Source organism: Lingula anatina, chromosome 7 (genome assembly GCF_051362555.1).
Source record: "Lingula anatina isolate TDL-2025a chromosome 7, LinAna3.0, whole genome shotgun sequence".
NCBI classification, from domain to species: Eukaryota; Metazoa; Brachiopoda; class Lingulata; order Lingulida; family Lingulidae; genus Lingula; species Lingula anatina.
Genome location: NC_141773.1, coordinates 17,832,629 through 17,858,837, shown reverse-complemented (window position 1 = coordinate 17,858,837; position 26,209 = coordinate 17,832,629). Strand labels below are relative to the sequence as shown.

General features: G+C 38.4%; 3 protein-coding genes and 2 non-coding genes across 12 annotated transcripts in view; 1 reads left to right on the top strand and 4 right to left on the bottom strand.

Moving 5' to 3' along the window:
- Positions 1 to 384: 384 nt before the first annotated feature.
- On the bottom strand, positions 385 to 2,698 carry LOC106166272 (uncharacterized). Its single transcript, XM_013544766.2, has 5 exons — positions 2,633 to 2,698; positions 2,268 to 2,507; positions 1,693 to 1,874; positions 1,287 to 1,444; positions 385 to 992 (listed from the first exon to the last, which is right to left on the bottom strand). Exons 1-5 carry the CDS (start codon positions 2,662 to 2,664, stop codon positions 780 to 782), a joined length of 825 nt encoding a protein of 274 aa, XP_013400220.2. The 5' UTR covers positions 2,665 to 2,698; the 3' UTR covers positions 385 to 779.
- Positions 2,699 to 6,466: 3,768 nt separating this feature from the next.
- On the top strand, positions 6,467 to 25,163 carry LOC106166271 (uncharacterized). Of its 4 annotated transcripts, none has more exons than XM_013544763.2 (8): positions 6,467 to 6,651; positions 14,480 to 14,647; positions 19,882 to 20,224; positions 20,570 to 20,755; positions 21,153 to 21,280; positions 22,247 to 22,408; positions 22,712 to 23,604; positions 23,900 to 25,163. In XM_013544763.2, the coding sequence occupies exons 2-8, from the start codon at positions 14,562 to 14,564 to the stop codon at positions 24,223 to 24,225; spliced, it is 2,124 nt and encodes a 707-aa protein (XP_013400217.2). In that variant the 5' UTR covers positions 6,467 to 6,651; positions 14,480 to 14,561; the 3' UTR covers positions 24,226 to 25,163. The 4 variants fall into 4 exon arrangements, with proteins under 4 accessions (XP_013400217.2, XP_013400218.2, XP_013400219.2 ...); XM_013544764.2 differs by lacking the exon at positions 6,467 to 6,651 and adding an exon at positions 11,902 to 12,059; XM_013544765.2 differs by lacking the exon at positions 6,467 to 6,651 and adding an exon at positions 13,916 to 14,066.
- Positions 13,221 to 13,293, bottom strand: Trnar-ccu (transfer RNA arginine (anticodon CCU)). The gene has a single exon. It is a non-coding gene; the product is annotated as a tRNA-Arg (tRNA).
- On the bottom strand, positions 16,278 to 16,350 carry Trnar-ccu (transfer RNA arginine (anticodon CCU)). Its single transcript has one exon. It is a non-coding gene; the product is annotated as a tRNA-Arg (tRNA).
- Positions 25,161 to 26,209, bottom strand: part of LOC106166268 (thyrotropin-releasing hormone-degrading ectoenzyme) — a 42,207-nt gene continuing 41,158 nt past the window's right edge. For all 5 annotated transcript variants that reach the window (XM_087018303.1, XM_087018301.1, XM_087018300.1 and 2 more), the window contains 2 exons: positions 25,914 to 25,995; positions 25,161 to 25,552 (listed from right to left, as the gene is read on the bottom strand). In XM_087018303.1, the coding sequence (XP_086874429.1) occupies positions 25,379 to 25,552; positions 25,914 to 25,995 (256 nt within the window). In that variant the 3' untranslated portion in view covers positions 25,161 to 25,378. The remainder of the gene's footprint in view (positions 25,553 to 25,913; positions 25,996 to 26,209) is intronic.

Genomic DNA, 26,209 nt, shown 5'->3' with positions numbered 1-26,209 from the left:
ATACTACATCCTCTACTAATTTACGCACGACCATCGCGGGTTCATATAGCAGTAGGGCCGTCATGTTAAACCTTACAGAATATATACGAGTTTGTTTGGTGTGGCAGTGAAAGTAACAGAGAGTAAAGAATCCACCCACGCTCTCAATTTAATGAATTATGGCACTAGAATTAATTGTATACGATGGCAGACGATAGGGGGCGTCGGTAACAAAATTCTATTAGCCCCAGTCCCAGCGTTGTCTGTGCTTGTTACTAGAACCGCCAGATTTTAGATAAATATTTAAATATAGCAAAACAGAATCCATTTTTATCTCTGGGTGCTTTGTTTGATGTTCACCCAGGAGTAAACTCGTGAATGTTAAATCAATGTGGTTATGTCTGGAAGAGTTTTGTATGTGCTTCACGTGCAGGATGGTAAATGTACAAATGTACACGCCTGGGGGTGAATCAGATCACAAATGCATTCTGTCACGAAGTTAAGCTTTATTTTAAACAATAAAAAAGACTGATTGACGATAACAGTTTATTTTGCCAGATCAAGACCCTGCAGACTTATCTGTCAATTTTAAGTCTACGCGACATGCATGTTGACACAGCTAGTTTTAACGAAGACAAATCACACATTGTGCAATATTTTTTATTTCCCTTGACTTACGAAATAACATACCATCACCAACTTAAATCTATTTATAATTAAAAGAATGACAACGAGTGTATGAAATGCAATATTATATAATTATTTAACATTTAACTGCCCGTTTTCAAGAAATGGTGATATTACACTTTCTTTGGGAACGTTATCACCTCGCGTCCATTGACTTCTCCGGTGGCCATGTTGGTCTCAAAGATGCCATAGGACTGGCCGTCGCCAAACTGCTCACTGTTGACGTCCAAACCGAAAACAACGTAACGTCCACCCGCCACTGTCACCGGGGCTTGTGCCTCGTACGAAATGACTATTTTGCCGTCGTTGTGGTCCGGGAAAGCAGTCTGAAATTAAAAAAAAAATGCTAGGAAATTACTAACGTAGTGTTGGTTTGGTGGTGATACCCTTGGTGATAATCATTCATCATTGACAGTGGCTTGTAATAAAATTTAACTTAAGAATTAAAATACAGTATTTGATGCGGAATCAGAAACTTATTTTTTTTATTGGACAAGTAGATGTACTTGGTTCACAATGTTTCCGCAGTTTACTTCTGCCCAGTAGAACTCCGTTCACCGGAAGATAATGAAAATAGCTTGATTGCAGTATACAAAATTGTAGACTCGTGTGTACGTTACCTGTATTACGTACTCCCCGGCAGACATGGCGGCATACGGTTGCAAAGTACCGGAAAACCTTGGACCATTCAATGTGACCGGCTCAAAAACCTCGACTACCCAACCCGAATGTGAGATGGGGGCATTCTTGAAAAGCCTTGCTCCTTCTCTTTTTGTTTCTGAAATATGATTAAAAAAGCAAAATATAGTCTGTTGAACAATTCTTAATACCAAAAATACCGAGTACTATAAATTTTTTTTAGATAAAAAAACACATGGTGAGTATACTAATGAGAGCAATGGTTAATTTTCTACGGAAAATCATTTTAGAATAATTTAATCCATATATTTTTACGCATGAAGAACTCGTGGTCAAAATAAAATAAAACATATAGAAAAGGATGATCTAACCAGAATGGACCAATACCTGATATTACTCTGTACTTTCCAGCCGGATCAAACGTGAATGGGTGAAACAACATTTTCCCTCCTTCTAACGGCACTTTTCCGTCCAAAATATCTGCGTCAGTGACAGAAGACAAGTCCAGGCCGAATTCGGTTTCAAGAAACTGAATAGCACGTCTTCCTTCCAAAATAATGCTTTGGTTACTGAAAATGAAATGGAGATATAACATTCAATTTCTGTTATTGGTGCTCGATTATGTGAAATTGTCCGCATCGTAATTATTACACTGAATATAATACCTTAGCCACTCGAAACAATGCTTGCCCTTACTTATATAGATGGTATTTGATAGAGATCAACGAAATAATGCCCCCCCCCCTTACATTGTCAGAAACAAAGAATACATTTTCACAGATAACAGTATTTAACCTTCGTTGAAACAGGCGGTCTTGTAAGTGAATAGACCAATGAAAGTTCAGTTGCCCCTCCCCCGCTTCTTTTGGTCACGTTTTGTACGGTCTTATATAGTCCATTAAACTATCACCTATTGCGAACAATTATGGATTACTGAAAGTAATGTCAATTAGTACGCTTACTCTGCTCTTCCCGCGCACTGGTGGTGCTTCAAAAACCTGTCAATATTCTGTTCATAGCCTCGGAAGATTCCATCCATGACTAGGGTGAAGGTGCGGTCGTACACGCCCAACTCCTGTTCGCCTAGACCACATTGCTCTGGCCCCCGGTTTAAAACTTTTAAGAAAGGCTGGAAGAAATCCGTACACCAGAAGCCAGCCGCAACCTGCAACCCGCAGGCAAGAAGCAAGTAACCCAAGGCGCTGAAATGAAAAGTTGGAGACTCGGTTAATCGTCTATTTCTCTCTCTGATTTCGATACTGGACTCAAGGGTGCATAAGCAAAAATTAATATAGGCTATTCAACACGTTTTTTATCGTTTACTTACTTGCACGTCCGCATCCTGCGTGAACACAACATTCAATACAATATATAGAATACAGCGCTGCCTGGCAGACAACGAGTTTATATAGACATCTCGCCATTCCATGACAGAAAACCATAAAGAGATCATTTATCGTTTAGGTTAAATGTACAGTGCACGATTGTCCTGTTTCGTTCTTAATCATGTCGAACGAACTTGATATATACAATCAAGAACCAGACTGAGAAAGATTCTCAAATTCGAATCTGTATTTAATCATTGTGTCTCGTGCATGAAATTCTTAAGGTCGAGCACGCGTTTGGACAATTATTCGTGCACACTGCGGCGGGTTTTTTAAAAGAATGCAGCCATTCTTTTATGGACGGCCGCGATGGACACAAGTACATACTTAAAGTACAATTAGAGCAGATTACCCCTCTTAAAATTTCAATCTGGTTGATCAATCAGGTATATTATGTTTGGAGACAGGTGAAAAATGCAGACCGATCGCTGCAAAGGACATTTTTTTTGGAAATTGGACGTTTGGATTATTCGGGTGCTATTTGGGGATCCAGATTGTGACTTTTTGCTTTTTCATAACAGCCAGAACTGAGTCCGCATTTTACTTTTGGAAAACGACACACCTATTGGAAATGTGTATAATATTCAAATCAAATTAAATCAGCCTTATGTTGGAGAAGTGCATACAATGTATATGCTGGCAAATGGAAACCTCTGGAGGCTCTAGAATATCAATAAAGATTCGGTGGGCTAATATGTCTTCCCAGAAAACTTGCCCTTAATACATGTACCCCCACCCACCCACCCACATTATAAGCAATTGAATCTTTGTTTTACATTATTTTAATCCGTTTAACATTGCCTTGTAAATGTAAATCTTGTAAATCTTCCTCGTATTGAGTATCCCAGTGACTCCATTTGCTAAAAAGTTTCTCGTGTAATAATTTAACAGAACAGAAATATATTATCATTCCACAGTATTATATATCAGGGAAGAAATAAGAAATCGACACCTTGACTCCAGTAATTTATCCATCTCTATTTTTCCTTATCCGGAACAAATTTAAATTAATGCAGTGATCACACTGATAATAAAATAATGCACCCATATTAGATATATCTGAAGATACCACTCGGATTCAACTTACAGATTGCTTTGTTTTGCGAGATCATGGTGACCTTGTTTATATGTAGTTTTGACCATTTAATTGCCCATTATCATGTCCATTCGAAAATGCTGATCTTTCAAGGTCACGGTGACCTTGTGTGCATGCAGTTTAGACCATTTAATTGTCCATTGTCGTGTCCATTCCAAAATACAGAACTTATAAGTTATCTTTTACTTTCAAGGCAGGGCGTTTTTCCGTAGCCTGTTTAATACATGTACATGGATAGGAATGACCATTCTGCAGTGAGCAGGCCGAATATCACTGTTGACTGTGTGATGCACTGCTGCATCCAGAGGGGTGGGACACAAGGAAATATCCCTAGGGGGTGGGACACAAGGAAATATCCCTAGGGAATGGGACACAAGGAAATATTCCTAGAGGGTGGGACACAAGGAAATATCCCTAGGGGTGGGACACAAGGAAATATCCCTAGAGGGTGGGACACAAGGAAATATCCCTAGGGGATGGGACACAAGAAAAAATGAATAAGAAATATCGAATAGTAGACGGGGACAATTTTAGTGCAGTGTGTTGGGCACAAGAATAGTGATACGTTTTATTATATGGTGATTTACTTGGTGGTATACTTTTTGTCTTTCTTTCTTTGGCCGGGGAAGGATAGGTGGGTGGTATATTGGGGGGGGGGGGGGGGGGGGGGGGGGCTCTGATGTTAAGGAGGGGGGGGAGTCGTGCTTCCACCATTGTGATACATGGAGGGGATAAAAATCATTCCATGATGGATATTGTTTGAAGACGTCGCGCATTTAGGCCTATCATAAAACACCACATTGCAGTGACACAATGATGACGTAGACGACAAAAGTAAACTGTTGGTTAAAATGTTTGCATCCTTTTTAAATAAGCCAAAAAATACAAATAAACTTAATTCTGGCATATTCACAAACATTTTCTTTCTCCCCAATTAAACAATATGTGAAAAGGAGAACGAACCTCTTAAAAAGGCCAGCGCAGCCAGCCTCGATTGCAGCTGTTGTCACAACTATCGCATTCCTGTTTTTCTTTAATGTAAAATCGATATCTATTAAACAGCACTGATTTTATATTGGCGCTTCCTTTAAGCTTTTCGATTTTGTATCGGGAAGTCGTAAGTTTTATTGAATTTGTCATCATTTGCGTGATCCATAGCTCATTATGCACCCTGTGGAAGTGCGTACATATCGCGTGCGCCCGGGTCTTTGTGCAAGCGCACGTGCGACGTAAAAAAAAAAAAAACGGAAAGTGTTGTGATTAAATAAGTAGCGTTTCGTACACGATATAATTCCGCACTGTGCTATTTCTCTGTGGCGAATAATCGGTAGTTGGTATCATACACTAAGTATCATAACACAATATCGATCATAACAACATAACAAGCGATACGAGAAATGACTCTTGTTCTTCTATTTATTCAGCTGAATGGCACAAACAGATATGATCAATAGTTGTAACCCCCAAACATCCCATTAAGTAAGTGCTTTCCTCAGTCTCTACGCATGCGAGAATTGAAAATAATATAAATCAATAAAAAAAATAATATTCATGCATATTACAGGGGGGAGGAACGTAGCAGACAATTGATTGAATCAATCCAGCATTTCCCGAAGGTCCTTATGATTGCCAGTTCAAAAGATACATGATAATGCACGTCTATCAATTGTTGATGTTAACAAGTTATGTGAGAGAAAGGCAATATGTGGGAAGAAAAGAGTGAACAAAGATAAATAATGGATGAAGATAAGTAGATGAATAGATATATAGATGCAAAGATCTATAAATAATAAATAATTTGGGGAACAAAATTCGATTATAAAATGGTAAGATGTAACATTCAGTAATAAATCTCTTTGATAACTTGGGGCTATTCAGCACATGATAAAATAAATAAATAAATAAATAAATAAATAAATAAATAAATAAATAAATAAATAAATAAATAAATAAATAAATTTTAGAAAGAAAGAAAGGAAAGTAAACAATTAGCACTTCACACTTTCTGGTTCTGGTATTAGTAATAATCACCAATAATCACCTCCTATTCAACTGGTATGTTAAATGTGGAACCCCACTTAATGTGCTCTACTAACAGTATAATGTGCAAATTAAAGAACACAGGCATTTTCCCTCAGTAGGCACACTTGGCTATAATGGCATGGACACTTGTGTCCATTAAGCGGTAACTACGGGTTTATAGCCTGAATCAACAAGTGCGCCGCAGTTATCGTATTATTATAACAATGTCCGAACTTCTCTTAGCCTTGTAGGTAAACATTTCTGTGTAGCCCCAAATGCAGACAGAATTTAAACATTAACAAATGAGTATATATAGAATCCCCCATACATCGGATTAAATCAACAAAGGGGTTTCTATTTGAGACCGCTCTGCGAAGTGAAAAGGCAAAGGAATGTTTTGATTGAAATCTAATGTTACCCGGTGGTCCAAAATTATACAACTGGAAAAGTTGGTAGAAAAAGCAGTTATTTGGCTGAAAGTCGTTCTCTGATTAAGTATGACGCAAGTTTTCATTGATCAACATTTGATCGATCAATCAGAATAAAGAAATCAACAAATATCGTTCAGTTATGAAGGAAATTGATAAACACGAATGTCTCAAAACTTTCGCCCCAGCGTGCTTTTCTGTTTATTGATGCTTGGTAACAGTATACGCACGCATGCGCGTAGATCGTGAAGAAAAGTTCATTTTACACACATGAGAGTAGGAAATCAGTCGTTGTGTGTACTCACGAGTGGGACAGAACGATTGCAAGGAAAATCAAGTGAATCAACGATCCGTGGAAGAATCCAGGAGTTTTATTTGCGGAGAGAAACACTTGGAACTCATGTGTGGGATATAGGTAAGTTGATTAATTTGTTGATTGATATAAATTAATGATACTTCGATAATCCCACATGTCTGAGAGAGAGTGAGAGAGAGAGAGAGAGAGAGAGAGAGAGAGAGAGAGAGAGGACTGCCCAATGGGTATAACAGCTTCTATGGGGTATGGTGGGTGTACAAATAGAAAAGCCAAATCATATATTCTACGTTCCAACAAGACACAGTTAACCAATACCATACACTAGCTCCGTTCGACGTACACTCGTTTTATTCATTATAAACAGCCCTTATCGTTTACATTATGGGCAGCGTGCTGTGAATAAGCTTAGGTCCTTTGTTTCCTGGTATCATTAAAAAATCATGAGTCGGGTGTGTGCCGATGACCTTTCATATTTGGCGAAATATTTCACAGATGTTTTATTTCACCCGCGTGAGAAAGTGTCAAAAGCAAGAACTAGCGGGGATAAACTCTGAATTTTAAAATCGAAAAGATTCAATAATTTGTCTCACAAATGGTATTATAATCAAGCAAAGAATAGTGTGCACGACTTCAGTTCTCAAAAAATCTGGTTCCCGTAAGTGCTCTACGCAGCCCGTGCCAATAACAAGTAAGTATACATTACAAGACAAATGAAATCCGTCGGCAATGTCTGTAGTCGAACATGAATGATTCTCCCACACTAAAAGCACCAAAAACACTAAATGTTTTCCTTTGAGGCCTAGGTTGGCATATCAGCTGTCCGCCACATGATCAGACAACTTAAACCCTTTTTTCTATTAAAATCGGTTTTCTTTGGGAAAAAAGGCGTTAACAAATAACTGCTGTCCGTTTTAATAAAAGGTTTGCCCGAAGAACGAGAGAGAGAGAGAGAGAGAGAGAGAGAGAGAGAGAGAGAGAGAGAGAGAGAGAGAAAATGACGTTTCCAAGGTAACCCACATACATGTAAACAACATAATCCCGAATGTGAAACTAATTTTCAAAGTAAATATCTGAACAAAGCGTCATGTATATTGTTTCATTGTTTCCCTAATATTCTGTGACGTAATCTTAACAAAACATTTTAATCGAAGTTTTTATCTGTAATAGTCACTATAGCCACTGCCGTCAATACAGCAACTTAACGTTCATGCGCCAAAAACATCAAAGTCTCTCAAATTTACACAGAAGATTAAGCTATTGACAACTTTGTTTGATTTAACGCTCTGATTCCGAAATTATTAGCTTTATATACGTAAGTTGATATGTTTCCACTCCTTTTAACAAAATTGGCTAATTTAGAAAAGTGATACGTTCTTCACAAGACATGACTCACCTGTGTATGTGTTCTGCTTTATAGCCCAAGGAACGTTCACACAATTTAAGTCAAGAAAAAAAGGGGAGATTCCCTGATGACTTGACAAGGAACAAGTGTAAAAGTCCAGGGGAATAATTTGATAAACGCGATATCTTTATACGTCAAAATAATGAACCAGTTTAATCTCCGCGCATTACAGGGGAATTGAAAATTTATCAGATCTTAAAAATGCTTGTATTCTTCGGCAACACAAATATTGAATACCGGGCAGGTTAAGGGTAGAGGTGCCTCGTGCAATGATTAATCATGCTCTTCCATTCACCTTATCCGTTGACTTGTACGCCGTGAATGTTTGCCAGGCAAATACAACCTACCCGCAGAGCTGTACTAGCCACTTGAGAATTCCTCACTTAAAAACGTGCAGAAATCTAAGGTTGAATAAGACAATAGACCATCTTATTTATAGACTGGCTTTTTATAAAGGGAGAGTAGATGTAAAAAAGGTTTGTAAATAAGGTTTGATATGAGAGAGAGAGAGAGAGAGAGAGAGAGAGAGAGAGAGAGTAATTTAAAAGAGGTAGTGGCAGAGATTGAGGGTACACTACACTGGATCTAAAAAAAAAGCACTGTGTTCTACCTCTTTCTTCCAAAAAGTATAAAGGCACTACAGGGGTCAATTCAATTTGCTTTTTTTTTTCCAAGAGCTTTGTTCAGAGCTAATCCAGTTTTCGGCCACTGACTACGGTTACAGGGGTTGTTTTTTCGTCATTCAAATAAAATCTACATTTACGTTGTATCACAATGCACCGTATCACAATACAGGTCGTAGTTCCTTCCCTACGATGCAACCAAAAGCTGCTGTGTAGATTTGTGTACTCATATTTACCATGGTATTCTGCTGTGCCATTTAGTGAGAAAAAAAAACTATAAACAACCCTATATCAACGACATGCAAAAAAGTAGACTTCTATTCAGTGCAATACAAAGAACAAAATAACAAAGGCCAAGGTGAGATGTATCGTTTACAATATCTCCTACTCGTTCGCTTTGTTTCCAAAGCAGTTATGCCATAAAGCTAGGTGTTGGTGACAGTCGTTTCTTCTTAAGGTTGAAATTTGAGCTAAAGGCCTCTGGCGTAATGGCTTATTCTTGCTGCCCAGGTTTAAGATATATATCTATTTCGTTTATGTAGGCCTATCGACTACACACTGTGCCTTATAAACCATGTGATTGGAAGGGTTTCCCGCGCCTCAAGGTAACCGAGATTTAAAAAAAAAACGAATTATGCATTATGTAAAAATACAACAAAGAAGAAATAATGGAAGGATTGGAGAAAAAGAAGGGAAGAGAGGTAGTAAAGAAAAGTGTAGAAAGTCACAAGTGAAAAAAAAAATAGAGAGGGATTTTTTTAGTGAAAATAGCTATTGAAAATGAAACACGTGACAAGAGCGTCATTACCTCTGTTCACTTTGCCAGCAATATGCCAATTTGAATTAGATTTCTTGATTTGTAAACAAAATTGCCTCATAATCTCCACGGAAACATGAAAATAGATTTCATCAGACGTTCGGAAATTGAAGGAAACTGCCTCTATCCCGTTATTAGACATTCTCACAGCTCTCTGATGATATGATCCCGATTTGATTTCAATTCTAGAGGAAACCGAACGCTGTATTTTCCAATTCTGTAGATCTGTAGATGCTCGATATGCTACATGTTTCATTTAGCCATTGTTGGAAAAACATTCAAAAGTTGATAGATATCTCTAGGTTTAACATTATTCGATTCGAGATTGAAATTGTGTAAGTCAAACAATTGGCCATATTGAAACACACAAAGCAGCGAGAGCTCAACACATATTTTTATGATTTATTACAACTTACTCTACGATTCCTTACATGAACTCTTCGTAGATTGTTATTCTTTTCAACCTAAATGCCTTGTTTGGGCGTAATTATGCAGGCAATGCCATCGTTATTCCAGCGAAACGAAGCGCCGACCCCTACATTTGTTGCATTCATCTGTTGACTGGTTAATTAAAGATTGGCAGGTGCTCGACCCGACATAACACCTACCAGAGACTGAAATCAATCAATCAATCTATACTCGCATTCATTTCGTTTTGCAGAAAGAAAAAAAATGGTTCACTTTCGTTACAGTGATTACATGCTTGTTAGCAAGATTGATTGCAAGAATGAAATGTCTATTAGACTAATAATCATTGTAAATGAAATGACAGGCCATCGTTCAGCTCCGAATAAATCGTCGTCCGAATGACCACCCCGATAACAAAAACATCATGCTGTATTTTGTTCTGTCTCTTAGTCTGAAACTCCGTTTGCTATCTCATAAGACTGAGAGGAAAACCAAATCCATTTCCGTCACATTTGGCAGACGCAGGGTTAAAACAAGTATTTTTTAAAGAAACTGATTTTTAGATCAACGGGAGGTCTATTCTATAACCATGCAGCCGTGCCCTCGTACACAGTGAATGTTATTTTCAGCTTCGTTTGATTTCCATGTCATGTTTTTGATCAACTAAATACTCAAGTCAGCTCTGGATTAGTTGTACTTTTAAGGGTAATGCTTACGGAATACCAAAGGTTCTTGCAAGTTTACTTTGTCTGGAGGTTATGCTTTCTTTTCTCAATGCTCTTACTTCTTGTATATTGTTTTGTCGGTTCTGTTGTCTAGGAGATGTCGAAACCATGAGTTTCTCTAGACCTCCCCTCTATCCCTCTCTCTCTCTCTCTCTCTCTCACTCACGCACACACACACACACACACACACACACACACACACACACACTTAAAATCTCGTCACCCACCACTGTAATAGGCTGGTCGACAGATAAGACCATCTAGTGTTCTAGATATAATATGGACCAAACCAAAGATTTGAATACTTGAAGTTTGCACTCCTGGGTTCCTCAAATAATCCCAGGCACGAGTTGCGACAGATAACACGAGAGGTTTGTTAGGGAACTAGCTCTACATTTTCTTAATGTCAAACTACACAAATGATCTGCACAATCCTAATACTTGCCCCTTTTGAAATATATCTCACGTACTCAGTAAGGGAGATTGAAAGATAGTATTATTTTTTCTGGGTACATAAAGCAATTTGTTTGAAGTTACATGTACATGCGCAATTACAGACGTACTAGTAAGGCTAAGATTGTTTAAAATTTTATATTTATACAATTCAGTGATCACATCTTTGCTAGTTATGCGCTGTCCAAACGATGAAATACGGATAAATGGTGTTTGGGGTCCTCAGGGATGGGATACCTCACGTAGGAGCTACATATACTAAAATAAAATGTGAATTTTTAGAAATTCTGAAAAATAATTTAGAAATCAAGGTAAAACTTGGACTAAAGCAAACTCCCCTCAGCAGATATGGAAAGAATTAATAATTACATATAAACAAGATGGAATCAAATTAAATGAAATTTAACGTAAATGAACAGAATGTGATTTAGGCATAGATACGTGTTGTTTACAATCATTTAATGAATTCTTTTCAGTCTGACACAAGAACTAAGGAATTTAAATGCCGCTGTAATAGCCTTTGCGGTGGAGAACAATCCACGTTCAGTTTTCACTCTATTCCTCAGGCGCTTTGGGACGTGGGCAGAGGATGTAAATATAGTAATGCGACTAAACTTAAACAAGATACGTCAATGCGGTAGTTTTAGTCTGAATTGGAAAGCACGTTATATGACACAATAGAAAGAGAATACTCGACATCAAACAATTCAACGTCGACAGGGAACAGTGTGTAAATGATTCGTCATTAGATATTCTAAGAAAAATTATTTTTCTTGCGTCACTGGGTGAACACAGAGACCCTTTCTCCATATAAAAATTAATTGAAAAGAACCTGAAAAAAAAAAACATTGGGTCTATGGGCCACCTCCATTTGTTTGCATATTTGGTAAATGGGTGGCAAAGGAAATGATTGAAAGAAACCTGACTTTTCGCGACATTAGGGTGTTTGACCTTTTGTCCAACCCGCACGTGGTGCGTGGAGCAGTCCCTCTCCTGTCAGTCACTGAGAGGTCACATCTTACTGCAGATCAGACGTACGTGGGACTTGTGGACAAACCGTGGAGCTGTGATCTTGGCTGGTAATATGTCTTTTGGGAATGTGTGTGTGTGTGTGTGTGTGTGTGTGTGCCTGCGCGTGTATCTGTATGAGTCTCTGTGTGCGTAGGCTTGCGCGCGAGCGCACGTGTATGTGAGAGAGAGAGAGGGTGAGAGAGATAGATAATGAGAGAGAGAGAGAGATTTACGTCTAGGTCTTGGTACATGTTAGAGTCGACTTAGAAGTAGATGTTTAGTGGGGCCTTCACGCCTGTGACGGGATCTATAGGACCCGCTTACTTTTTCACGCTCTGCAGCAGTCTATCTATCAAAGGATTAACTTCTGTTCAACATTTCAAGAGAAAAACATCTTTAACAAATATTTCGTTCTCGTAATTAATGCCTGGCAAATGGTTCTATTAAGTCGAGCTTCTTTTTTCAGCGCTATTTCTCAATTTAATAAATTGAGTACTTTCACCGTGGACCTAAATATAGCATGGAGTCTGGGCGCTCTGAAGGACGTGATACATTTCATGAATGGCGTGGATATTTAACAAATGGCCTCTTCAACCAAATGGGCATTATAAACTACCTAAACCATGTTGGCCAGCTGGAATGATAATCTCTTCTCTTACGTTTTTCAATATGTTTCTTCGACCACTTTATTTGATTTATTTCCTGTAATTTTCTACGTTATCGCGCGCAAGTAAAGCTAATACGTTTTTATATTCCTGTTCTTTGTCCCTGTCAATTAGATGGTCTCTCCACCCCCTCCCCCCGTTTCTAAAATAACGTAGCTACTGATACCCCCCCCCCCCCCCTTCGTTTTTCCTGGAAGGGTACCGGGCTTTTACTTTTCCTGGTATAAACAGCGATAGTTTTGAACATTTTCATTGACGTACTTATTATATGTCTTTTGTGGCGCCTTGGGGGCGCTTTGAAATGACATCGTTACAGTGCTCACTAATGACAAAGATATGCTTTATCTCATGGGTTTGATTTGACTGTTTGTACGAGATTTAAATTGACTTGGAAAAAAGTTGTAAAATGGCAATTATGGTCTTGGAAATAAGTTGTATACGGCAAACATGGGGAGTGACTCTGTACGTTCATTTCTATAGACCCACTAAACATACTTTAGACCTCAAAATGGCATTTTAGAAAAACCGTTTTCTTTATTTTATGACACCTATTTTCAAAATATGTACCCCCGGCGGGACTCGAACCCGCAATCTTCGGTTTAGGAGACCGACGCCTTATCCATTAGGCCACGGGGGCTGGATGCACGCCCTGGGGTTATGCTGATCTGCAACGTATCCCGACGAGATGCACCTCCCCCCCCCACCCCCACCCCACCTGCTGAACGAATTTTCTTTTAGCCAAGTAGAGATAAAATTCAAAGGCTGAACGTTTTCGTTTACGATTAGGTGATAAACAAAGACACGAAATACTTAAAAACGTGAAATAGGCGGTATACAACATAAAATGCGGGGATATCGCAATGAACTTTGTAACCTTTCATAAATTTCAAAAGGACTTGTTTTTTCAAATTGCCATTTCACGGGTCGTTGCACTTAGACGGTGGAAAACGTGGGAGTCACGACTGTATGCTCCTGTCAGAATATAAAACAAAAGCAATTGCAAGTCAGCTTATAAATCACAATAAATGAACTGTTGAATGCGATGTGGTTATTTATTTTGAACAAGAAATATATTGTTATGCCTTTGCACTGAGAATGATACATGGTTTGTTTTAGCATTATAGAAGGTGAGTGCAAAAAAGCCCGCCATTGATCCAGGCAAACTGTTTTTTTTTAGTTTTGACCTTTAAAACAATGCATTACAACCAATGTGTGTGTGATTTAATCTTCCTTGATGCGAACTGACGTAAGGTTTTCCTGAGAGCAGCTGGTCCCGACTGCGAACTTCGCGATCAAAATTGGTGAAGACTTTCTTAGTGCCTACTTACTTGTCTACTGCTACAATTGTTTCGGCTATTTGCCAGTGCTAGGTTCACTACGCCCGAACATTTGGCAGAAGTTTCACACTTGGTATTTAACATTTCTTTCAGGTTAATAGACATTTTTGCTGGAGCGAGGATATGCCAGTTACGTTAACTCAACGAGGTCGACTTGATTTTTTTGTGTTGGGACATTGCCAATTCATAAGATTTGCTTCTGTATACGACAGATCTATTATAGAGTGTGCTTCAATCTGTTTCGAGGAAAAGACAATGGTTTTGTTTCAGATAGCTTTAAACACATAGGAGGGTGTTTGATTTCTTGCGAACACGGAACTTTTTGATGTTATGCAAAAATAAATCAAATGGTTTGAATGGTGTCGTCTGCACATGCCGTGTCGTGTCATGTGACTCAACGCTTCCTTACTCAAGAGAAACAGAGGTGCGGACATAATCTAGGAATGAAGAAACATTCCCCTTAAACTTATTCTCTCTTTTTTTCAGAAACAAAGCGGGGACGCTCTAGAGCCTGCTCAACAAATTTTAAAAAGGGGGATTTTACAAAAAAAAAATCACAACCGAGAAGATGTCGAAAGGGAAGAAGAGTATTTCCGTGAAGATCAAGACTGGTCAACCAGGACATGGCGAAGAAAGGAAGGACGAGGATGCTGTGTAAGTTTATCGTATATATATATTTTTTATTCATTCCATAAAACGATTTCCAAGTGACAATCTTATTTCAGGGTATTAGTTTTGCTAGCAACCGATTAGTGTCGCCTAACTTGTCAGACTTGAATCAGAATTTAATCGTGAACAAGTTTTATAAGTGGTCAGGATTTGATGCGATATTCTAAGCAGTTTTCAATTAGCCTACTTTTTGCAGCAACAACTTCACTATTTACTATTCAAATGGATTCCTCTACTGGCGACTAACTATTTATAGGAATGGATAGAGTTACATGTAGGCTTACATGTATGTAGTCTTATTAACAGTGACCCAGACTACTGCCGGAAAAGTTTCTTGAATCTTTTATAGACTCATCCAAATTAATCGAACGCTGCTTTTGCTTCTGGTGCTACATGTCTCTCATGTTTCCAAGAAGCCATGCAGGGAAAAATTAATATTATTGAATTAAGAGTTCTTCAGAATTTTCAGTGCGGAAATTGAACCGGCGCAGTTCTAAAAGCTTCGATTACACCGACGGGACGAGCCCGGAATATAAATGTGGTACATTTGAAATAATCAATAACTATTTAGTAAGGAACAGGGGCCACATTTTGCATCGGTTTTAAGTCGTGAATGTTCAACAGTATAAGTAGAATGTAACCTGCCATTATTACCTGGAAAACCATGTTTAGTTTTCTGTTTGCTTATCGTAAGAGCAAGCACATCATGCAAGTCACGTGGAGGAAGGGAAGATGACAAGTTAACGATTACCAATGAAGTAAATAAGAGGAGAGAGAGTGGGGGCAACGGTGGGGGGTTGGGGGGTGGGGGGTGGGGGTGGAGAGGGGGTTGTCAAAGCAGACCGCTATGTTTAATGCTTACTTCATTGTACACGTCAGATGCTGTTATAAATGACTCGGTATCTTAGAGAATTCCCTTATTGCTATCTTACATCAAATTCATATCGGAAGGCAAATAGAGTTAGTACTTTATTGGGCCTCGTTAGCACATCGTGTGAATGCTACGAGCAACTGAAATATGCGGGTCAATAAAATAGTTCATCAAATGGTGAAGCTGTCACCGGCTGATACGTATTTCGTTATCCAGGTAAAACAACTACGACCAGTTAATTTTCAATTCAAAAACACATCAATCAACACAAGTGCCTGAAGTAATCAATCAAACCACTGACTGGCAAAAAAAAATTCAATCTCTGCTGTCAAACAACAAAAAATCACATGTTACTTCCTTAATTGCAGTTTTTGTACTGAATTCTTATCACCATTTTTTTTATTATTATAAACTTGTATTGTCAATACGTTGAATAAGAGCAGCGGAATTAAAAATAAAATAACTAGCAATCATAAGATCTTGCAAAAAGGCAAGCGCGACATAACGGGAATCTTTCGAGACAGCCCAGTGTTCAATTAAACTAGATTTCGCATGGGCAGGAATTGAAGGTGAGTGGGATGAGAAATAATGGCAGACAAGCGTGTGTGCTGTGCAAAAACGCGTAAAAGCTGTTTTTCTCTTGCCGTTTTCTACTGGGACGTTTTCAGCGGCTGGCGTTCTGGACCAGCGAGCTTCAGAAGTGGGTTTAGAGCTTTCTGTATTAGAGGAAATTCCAAAAAGAGGTACCCCCGGCGGGACTCGAACCCGCAATCTTCGGTTTAGGAGACCGACGCCTTATCCATTAGGCCACGGGGGCCGTACATTTGGACAAATTTTGATCATAAAAAATCAATCCATAACAAAACGCATCACTCAAGCCAAATAAATGAGAAAACAAACTTAAGGCTATTCGCCCCTGAGATAGTCACCTGTCAGTTTATCATAGTATGTATTTTGTGCACGTATTTTTTTTTATCGTAACACGTTTTTTTAGGCGATATTAGATTCTCTATTCCATTTCTGTTTGCCTGTGGACATAAAAAAGATAACAGGAAAACAAAGGGTGACTGCAATAATGAATACAATAGACAATTCACAAAAATATCAATTTGGTTTTTTAACTCAAAGCGACGCAATTTCAATTTTTGTGTCAGTAATATTTTAGAATGTGTAAAAGGTAACAAACATAAAACCGATTACCTTATTACAGAAAATCAAAACAAAAGCATCTTTCAGGACATCAAACGAATAAATAGATGATACGATTAAATAGTTGATACGATGAAATACATACAAAAAAAAAATTGCCGTCATCAGAAGAGAATCCTGCGTCTTTCTCTCTACGAACGCCTACTAATACCGGTGCGCTACAAGCGCCGTCTCCAAGCGAGCACATGAAGTGTGCGTCAAGCTTTCATAACTCTATTTGAATCCTTCTGTCAATGCTGTAATCAGCTTTCAAACCTTGGAGCGCTGGGGATAAATATATACTTTCTTTAAGTCAAATGTTTGTACATTTCGTAATCCGACCGTATTTAGTTCACTGGCTGTATGGTTTTGCGATAGAGCGCGCACGAGTGAACTCTTGCACACAAAAGATCAAGAAATCCCCACTCTCATTAAAAATCCATTCTGACACTCTGTCAATGTAATGTCAGTGTTTGACTGGAATGAATTTTTTGTTTGTGTCATGTTTACGTGTAGATTTGGATAAAAACTTGCTTGTTTTAGGCTGAACACACTTTAACATATTTTTTGAATTGACGACAGTGGCAGCTCCAAAATCCCAAAGGATGAATTGGAGTGAATTTTCATGGGCCGTCTCTCTCTCTCTCTCTCATTATGTAGGCTTACATGCTTTATGGCCAGATTCATCACATTAAGTACACCAAGATATATATCATTACGTGGTAGACAGCTGGTGGAAACTTATTATATTATAGGTGCAGTTGAACTATTTTCCATACTTTATCCTTTAAAATTGATTGATATTGTTTGCCAGCTTTAAAAATGTCGGTTCTGTAAGGCAACAGCACACTATTGTTTCGTACTGATGCACTCAATTATTAGAACGGTTCTCAAATTAATTGACCACGGAGATTGATATCTTTTTGATATCTTTTAATGAAAGTGATATTGCCATAAGCACAATTTTTTTAGTATCTTCTGAGCCAAAAACATTGCAATCGTGCAAAAATGTCTGTCTGGAAATTGAATGTCGCAGCTGGTGGCATTTACGCCCAGTAGCAAGACTTAAGTTTGACTACGTGTACCTTTGTCCAAAAAAGAGTAACGATCTCTAAAGTTTGGCACACATTTTTAAGTGCCATTAAATTTTGTTTTCAAACAGTTCGTGTTGGCTTTTCGTTAAGAAATGCCATCTCTTGTTAGATAACCTTTAATGTATGTTTTGTATAAACTTGCATCAGCTCATTGCAGTAGGTGTGCCACCGAACGCAATCCAAAGGGAAAAAAAAACACAATTGGCACAGTGCACATGATCTTGTACCTGTGGCCAACTAAGTGTGACGACACCCTTGGGCTAGCCTAATCGCTGAAGATATGGGACAAATTCATACGAGACAACTTGACTGCTATTCATAACTTTTATTCTCATTCAAAACATTTAAATTCCAGAAACGTTGACTTCAGCCGAGCAAAACGATTAATCTTTTCATGCTTACACAGCGCATCATCAGACTATCAGTCTCTTTGATCGTACATCGCCTGTAGCTTACTTCCTTTCCAAACGTTTTCATCGTAAGCAGCGTTAAGGTCAGCACCATTTTGGAATGGAAGGTGGCCAAAAATCCGTCAACATTCCAACGTCCCTGTATTGGTGGTCTTGCGACGCATTTAGACCGATTCCCGGTCCTCGTCCTGCCCCGTCTGACCGCCACAGTAAAAGCTCACGTTGTGTAACTCAAAGACAGTCTCACAACAAAATCCAATATTGGGTATGAAAGAAATAAGACAGAAACGTCAATGAATCACCGAGGCTTGGGACATCAATCAGACTATTTCTAGATATCGTTACAGCCTAAAGCTATTCCAGAGGTTTCATTCGATTTGTTTGAAAAGCTGAGATATACGAAAGGTCGGGTCTTTTAAGGTGGAGGAAATAATATAATGTACGAAAATAGCACAATTTAGAAAGTTTATGGACAGGGAGAGGGAGGGGGTCGGTTGATTGTGCTTGAGTGGGGCTGACACTAATATCTTAACGCAGGGGACCCGATGACTGCAGTAACAACAGAGGAAACCCTGTCTGTTTGAAAACACCATGAACTAATTTTAAGTCTATACATCTTGACAGTGCCTTCGGTTCACACGTGCTTATTTTTCTATTTTTTTAATTAAAAGAATGCACAACGACGACCAGAACTAATATTGACGACCAGAACTATTATTGCTTTACAGTGAAGTGAAAATCTATTCAAGTGTTCCCAGAAAACTTTAGGCGCTGCGATATTTGACCGTAGAAGTTTAATTTCAAGTAGGAAATACAAGAAACACTCCATTGATCACCGGTATTTTTGATGGGGATCGTAACCACTTTATTGTGTCTCACAATTGTAACTTATGAAATGCTTCTGGTAGACACAGGGTGCTTCTAATCGATTTCCCCCAAAAGACCACGGAACACAGCAGTTTTGTTGTAGAAACTATCGATTGCCTCCTAGCGTCGTAACATATCCATGGCGACGGAGTATACATTCAAAACAATCGTATTAGAGCGGTAACTTATTGTAGGCGAAAACAGTTTGAATGAAGAAAGTGATAGATAGGGATGGTTTAAAACGGGACTTTAAGTTGAAACACGTTGCTTTTGTAGTTCAACATCAGTTGGTACATCGAGGAACGACTTGGAAACGCACGAACATCCGGACAAGCTTAAAGGAGAAGTTTGCTTCAATCGTTGAAAATATTTGCGTAGGGTGATACATAACGCTAATATCAAAGATATAGAAAATTAGTTAGGAAAAGCAAAGTTACATCACCTTATACAGCCAATATGGAGGATTACCTGAGCCAATTATACATGGAGACAAACCTTGATCTTGATGAATATGAAGACGAGGAAGTGGTGTATTACCTAGAGAGAAGCTACACACGTTTGGGGAGTGAGGAAAATGACGACGAAGATGAAATGTATTATAACTTTGCTTCTCTTACAATACTTGTCTCATGTGAATTATAGTGATACATCGCATCTTTTATGAAATCAAACTATCTCAAAAAGAAAAGAAAATGGAACAGAGCTTCAAAAGTCGTATCATTTCCTATTTCCTTCTAGCTGTTTTATCAGAAGGCGTGTATTGTATATACATATTTTTTTTTTTTGCAGGCCGCCAGTCCAGTGTTCCCCATGGAAGAAAGGCGGCGACTTCAACCTTCCCCTTCACGGGAAACTCACTATCCCGCCAAATTGTCTGCAGGGAAAGAAAGACGCCATAACCTGCACACTACTGACACCTAGTGACAGAAATATCCACATGCCGAGTCTAACCAGAGATGAACACCTAGCAAGCGAGATCTTTCTTTTTGAGTTTAATGGGACAAAAATGAAGGGGTCGCTGGGATTCGTCCTCCCATATTATGAAGTAGACTATACGTACTATGACATTGTGCTCAAACAGAAGAAACCGGAAGCGGATGAGTGGGAGAGTATTGATATGACGTCAAGTGACGTAAGTATATGCACGTGTTTTGTGATGTCGTCATAAAATGCTATGCTATGTTAAACATACATTTATACAATTAAAAAAAGCACTTCATAATTCCATGTTTCTATTCAATTTATTAATTAATATGAGTCCTAGTCTATTTCATATTTCATATGGGGGCATGTGCTCCTTGTACATGTTTCCCTTCAACCATGCGTATACAGTACTCTATCTTCAAATCGAATACAGTAAATAAATAACAGCAGACAAATCTTTTAGAAAAACAAGACTTGGACATTAAAATGTAGAAAGATACACAGAAAATAAAAATACAGATGATATTTCTTTTACTTTTTATCTACATTCCAGGCTGAAAAGCGTCTAGTAACATTTGAATCAGAAACTCTCGGTGCTTTTGCAATAGTTTCCCGTCTGAAATTAGAATCATTCGACATTAGTCCCCAAGGGTGTATCTACAATGCCAAGATTGGGAAGTACATTTCCATACGGTTTCCTAAAAAGGCCACCGAGACTCCATTACTCTGCGGAATACAGGTATGCTTAACTGATGCAATCATGATCGAAGCTGAAAGATATTCAATTTAGGTAACAGCTACTAGGTAAAAGCACTGGTCGCATATTGTCTCTGCCTTTAAGATAAACAGTTATTTATTATATTATATAATCATGATCAAGGGCTGAACAACCCGGTATACTAGTGGACTAGAATATATAATGCAAACTGGTGGCGGTGTTATATTGCAAAACTGATCACAACTACAGTAATATTATGTGGCAAAACTTTCTGGATGTGCAGACGCCCAGACACTAGTATCTAAAATTGTGTCATTCAATGCCCACTGAACACAGGGAATTATAATTCTTGCTGCCTGCCTGGTTTCACAGATTGATCAATATTTCTTACCGGATTCTTTTGGTTTTAATATCTTAGATCCACCCAACAGACCAGAATCAACTCCAAGTAATCAAAAGCGAACATCCAACAGAATTCTACGAATTTCTGGGAGCAACAGACATCTTTGAATTCCGACACAATGGACCTAGGCCCGATTTCAAAAGGTGAGTTTTCTTTCCTGCATGTCCCCCTACAAGATAATACGCATATATGTTTGTCCTTGTTGATGCATTGGGTAGTAAACTAGTAGTTGCTTCATATATACGCAGCCCACTGAAAAGTTAACGTACACGCACTTCCAGGCACTGGTGATGCATTTCAGAATGTATTTTGGAAGAGCTTTATATCACATTGCGATCTACTCATTTTACAATAACCAGCTTTCAATAGTCATCTTAGCTTTATGAGCGTATGTATGGTTAAAATGATTTTTGTACACTATTGTTAGTTCGGACACTCCGTCAGGCCGAGAGTCGCCCCCGTATGTAACTTGTATGCCAATGTATAACGCATGCGCTGGTCATGAAGAACATTTGAGCATGCGCCATCTTCAGATTGCATGACGTAAACGCTTTTCAAGCTTTTCAACACAACTTTGCGCATGTGCACTTCTATGAATTGTTCTGAGTTTAAAGGATGAGAGCATTGTGTGTATATGTGTGTACATCGATAATTTTAATTTAGTAATGTTTTCCTGCTATGTTTCTTATGCAAAGCTTTGCAATCGCATTATGAAGTACAGTATATCCCATTTTAATGTTTTTTAATCTTATTTTTGTTTATATTTTGCGGTGACAATTTTGGTTATCTTAAAAAAATTTGGATGCTTTTACGTTTGGAATAACGCGTAATGCAAACGCATATAATAATTTCTGTTTATGCGCGGACCAACGAACCCCACATTTATTTGTACAGACAATCAATACAATAAGTGATTAATGATACTTGTATGTACTACAGTAGGCATGCACATGTACATATAATTTTGACAGATACAGGATACATGTACACGTACCGAAAACCTACGAAACTATGATAAAATGAATAACTTACATCAGAAATAGTCTGTTACCAATATAGATTTTTCGTATATTTTAACAACATCTCCATTCACCATAACTTTATTTCAGACCAGTCACAATGAAGCTGCCATTGACATCCGTGTTTGAAGAAGATGAAAACACAGAAGATATCTGCATCATGCTGAAGACAGTAAAAGGGTGGGAGGTGCTGGAAAACCCGCTGAAGTTCACCCGCCAAAATGTTTCATTTGACGTCAAGATATTTACAAAGTAAGTTCTTCTTTGTACCTGATTTACTGCTTTTTGGCCGAATTGAAACGATAAACATGTGCAAGATGGTTTCACAACACCTATAGATATAAAAGCTATCAGTATGCGCGATTAATAATAATATTCAAGAAGTTAATGTCTAAACATTAACCGAAGTAAATGTCTAAACTGAGAATTTGTTGCTTTTTGGTGATATGGATATTTATTTTTAGTGAAAGAACCATTGCATATGTGAAAATCAGTACACAAACAGTTTCATTTCAGTACTGGATGACATATATATGTGAATAATCTTCCTTACAGATTCTGCATAGCGAAATCTCGACCAGGACGCCAGAGGTGTTTGCCAGAGGCTTTAAAGATAATCGAGGAGAGGAGCAATAAAATCAAAGTAGACCACGTGGCAATGGTCAAATTGGAGCAAAAATACTGGTCTATACTTGTGCAATGTGTCCAAAAAGACAAACGTGACGATATTGTGGCCAAACGCAAGGAGAAAGGATGGGTGGAAATAAAACTACCGGAAACCGAAACAGAACAGGACGACAATTCGTCAGGTTTCCCGCGCTTTAACTCTAGAAGACGTCACAAGCCAGTGGAACAGAAATCCGGTTGTAAGGACACAGAGTACCCGGATGGAAAGGAGATTCTTTTAAAACTACAGGGTGAGGTCCAGGTCAAGGTCAAACCAGTGGCTCCACCTGAGAACGAAATGGAGGTTGATGGCGAGGGAGAAAACGATGAAAACAAAGCTTCGGAGGAAAATAAAAATGATAAAGTGAACTTTGACCTTCAATCAAAACTTAACTCTATTGGCCTCAAAGATGATGAAAAACCCAAAGAAGATTATGATTCCCTCTTTTTTAACAGTTTACTTCCTGAGAGCTATAAGAAGTATGAAATAGAGCCCGTCCATTGTACTGAAAAAGACTTGTCTGGGACTTTGAACTTGTATTATAGAAACGAAGATGGGGGAGTCTCTCAATTCAACACAGTCAGCGTTAACATCAGTGAAAGTGCCGTGAAGGACTACTTTTACGTTGAACCCCCGCCGCCGGAGCCAGAACCAGAACCTGAACCGGAACCGGAAGTTGAGCCCGAAGAGCCAACCCCACGACCAAAGACCGTGACCTATAGGAACTTTGAGAGCGAGTCCTTCATGAGGATTACGCAGTCCAAACGGGCAAAAATATCTGGTAAGTCGTTGCTATTGTGAGCTAAGGGATAAATTAAGTACATGTATTGGTTAAACAAAATGATATTCTTTTGGTTCTTATGTTTATTTCCATCGACTGTATGTTAAAGGCAGTATCTTAATCTACCAGCCAAAGATCAGAAATTTCATTGAAGCTTTAGCAGTTTATTGTTTTAATCTTGTTGAAACAAACAAGTAGTAATTTTCATTTCTAATCTCTTCTGTGATTTTGTGGTCAACCTATGTTCGTTATTTTAGCTCCAATATAAGTTCAAACAAACATCTTTTTCTTTCAGTGCCAAAAGAATCCAAAACGATGTCTGGCCGGAGTCTTATGACACTGGCCAAAGAGATCGAACAGGGACTTACGCTAGCCGTATATTTGGACATTCCAGACAGCACCATCACAGGAATAGGTTTTGACGCACTGTCGAATGGACTAAGCCTAATTGACGTCACATATAAAATACTAATGTACTGGAAGAGGAAGACTAAGAAAGAGAGACAAGTGGAGGAATTGGCGTACGGTCTTCGAGGAATGGGTCGACCCGATGTGGCCGCTGTTCTGATGGAAAGGCACAAACAGAATTTGGAATTGACGCCAGATTGTTTTAAATACTGAACATGACAAACTAAACTGGTGTAGGGTGGCGTCCACAGCAGAGATAGGACCAGCGTTCTCGTCCTCATTCATCACGTTAACAACTATATTAGTTTATGGAAGTCGTTTTGAAATTAACAGCGAACGCGTGGATGCAAAAAAAAAAAAAGGAAAAAAAAAACATCTCAGAATGAATAAGTTTGTTGACGCTATTTAAAGCTAAATGTCGAGAGATCAGGCATTCATATCTGATATTGGCCATACATTGTATCTGTAGCAAATATAGTGTTAATGTGTTACTTTTTACTAGAACATGGTAATTTGACTCCAATTATTGTCCAAGATAGTTCAGGGTTTCTTAACATACGACATTATTGACTTTGGTGACACCTGCCGTCCATCGCTGTCTATGTTTTGCCTCCGCTGTGATGTTTTTTCCTCCTGAAATGAATGGGATTGCAATCATATCACTGTGACAATTTCCATGGTGTCCTGAGAAAGATGTCGACTGGCGGCACCAACCTTGGTCATGCTATCTTCCCATTAACTTAATGTATGCCGGTATTCACTTGAGCAATTTTTGCGGCAGGATGCTTCGTCTCACATTCATGGTTCACGTCTTATACAGTGTCTACTTTGTCTTTGTACGTGTCAATATGTTTGCTCAAACACAATATGTGGCTTCCAGGTTTCGTTTTTCTGAGACGTGCTTTATAGTTTTATACACGCATTCTTCATATAAATATTTAGGACTATGTGCACTATTTGGAATTATGAACATATGACTCTGCATGATTGCTCATTATATTTCATGACATAGTTGCTTTTATTGTATTAGACGGTTATGTGCTATTGCGCCCGTGTACCGCGTAATTCGCGTGCCAAAATATTTTGTAACTTCGTATCTATTGTATACTAAGGTAATATATGAATAAAGTAACTACACACAAAAAAAGTAATGTGAGAGTTGTTGATTTCATTTTTGTACTATCATAAAATACATTCTGCACAAGGGATTTTGAAATGTCCATTTCATGTATACCTATCAAGAAATTTTACGTAGAATGAGTAGAGTCATAGATAAAAAAATAGAAAAATAATGAGAAACAAAATGTCTTAGTCCCGGCGCTGACAACAAAAATTCTATCCACCGTCTACGCTTCAATATCAATGCTCAGTGGGCAGCATCACTTCTTTGCAGTACTCTCGTCTTCAACCAATGGCGTACTTCCTCCTCATTGTTAGTAACCCACCGTGCATTAGCTTTCATCAGTTCCAGCATTTCATTCAGAGCCGCTCTTGTGTAATCATCCATTGCGCTTCCAAATTTGTGTCGAAAGGAGTAAACCTAGAAGTTGAAATAAATCAGGTAAAATGAAAAGATGTATTAGTCCGTGTATATGTACGGTAGGGTCCATACTAAGGCTTATGTATCTTATTCAATTACGCTTTCTTCTGCGATAATCTCAATCCGTCAATGAAACAAAACAATATTATCTTACAAAAATGCAACAGTTAGGTCAAATGTACATTAATCTGCACTGTTACATTTGTACACTTTAGAAAAAAAAAACGCATTTTGTACAGCTAACGCATTTCAGATCCGATCCTGCTCTTCCGTTTTCTCAACGCCATTCGGAATTGGCCGAATCAAAAACGGAAACAGTCGAGTTTTGCCAACAGTACATGTAGGCACAAAAATACGTTACCTCTTGGAAATCCACTTTCGTCCAAAACCCATCTAGGATTCCCCCTATCAGTTCTTTTCTATTCCCCAAAACTCTGTCCGTGCTGGAAAGTTCAAGAGTCGGCCGTTAATCGCGACTTCTCGTCCAGTCAAGCGAGATATCACTGCATAGTGCAGCCTCGATTTGATTTTCTTTGTAACAATATTGACCTATTCAAAGGTTTATTAATTTCATGTGTAGTACATATGACGTAAGCAACCCTCCATACACTCTTATAGGAAATAAAAACAAGTCATCTGAACAAAAATCTGATTACA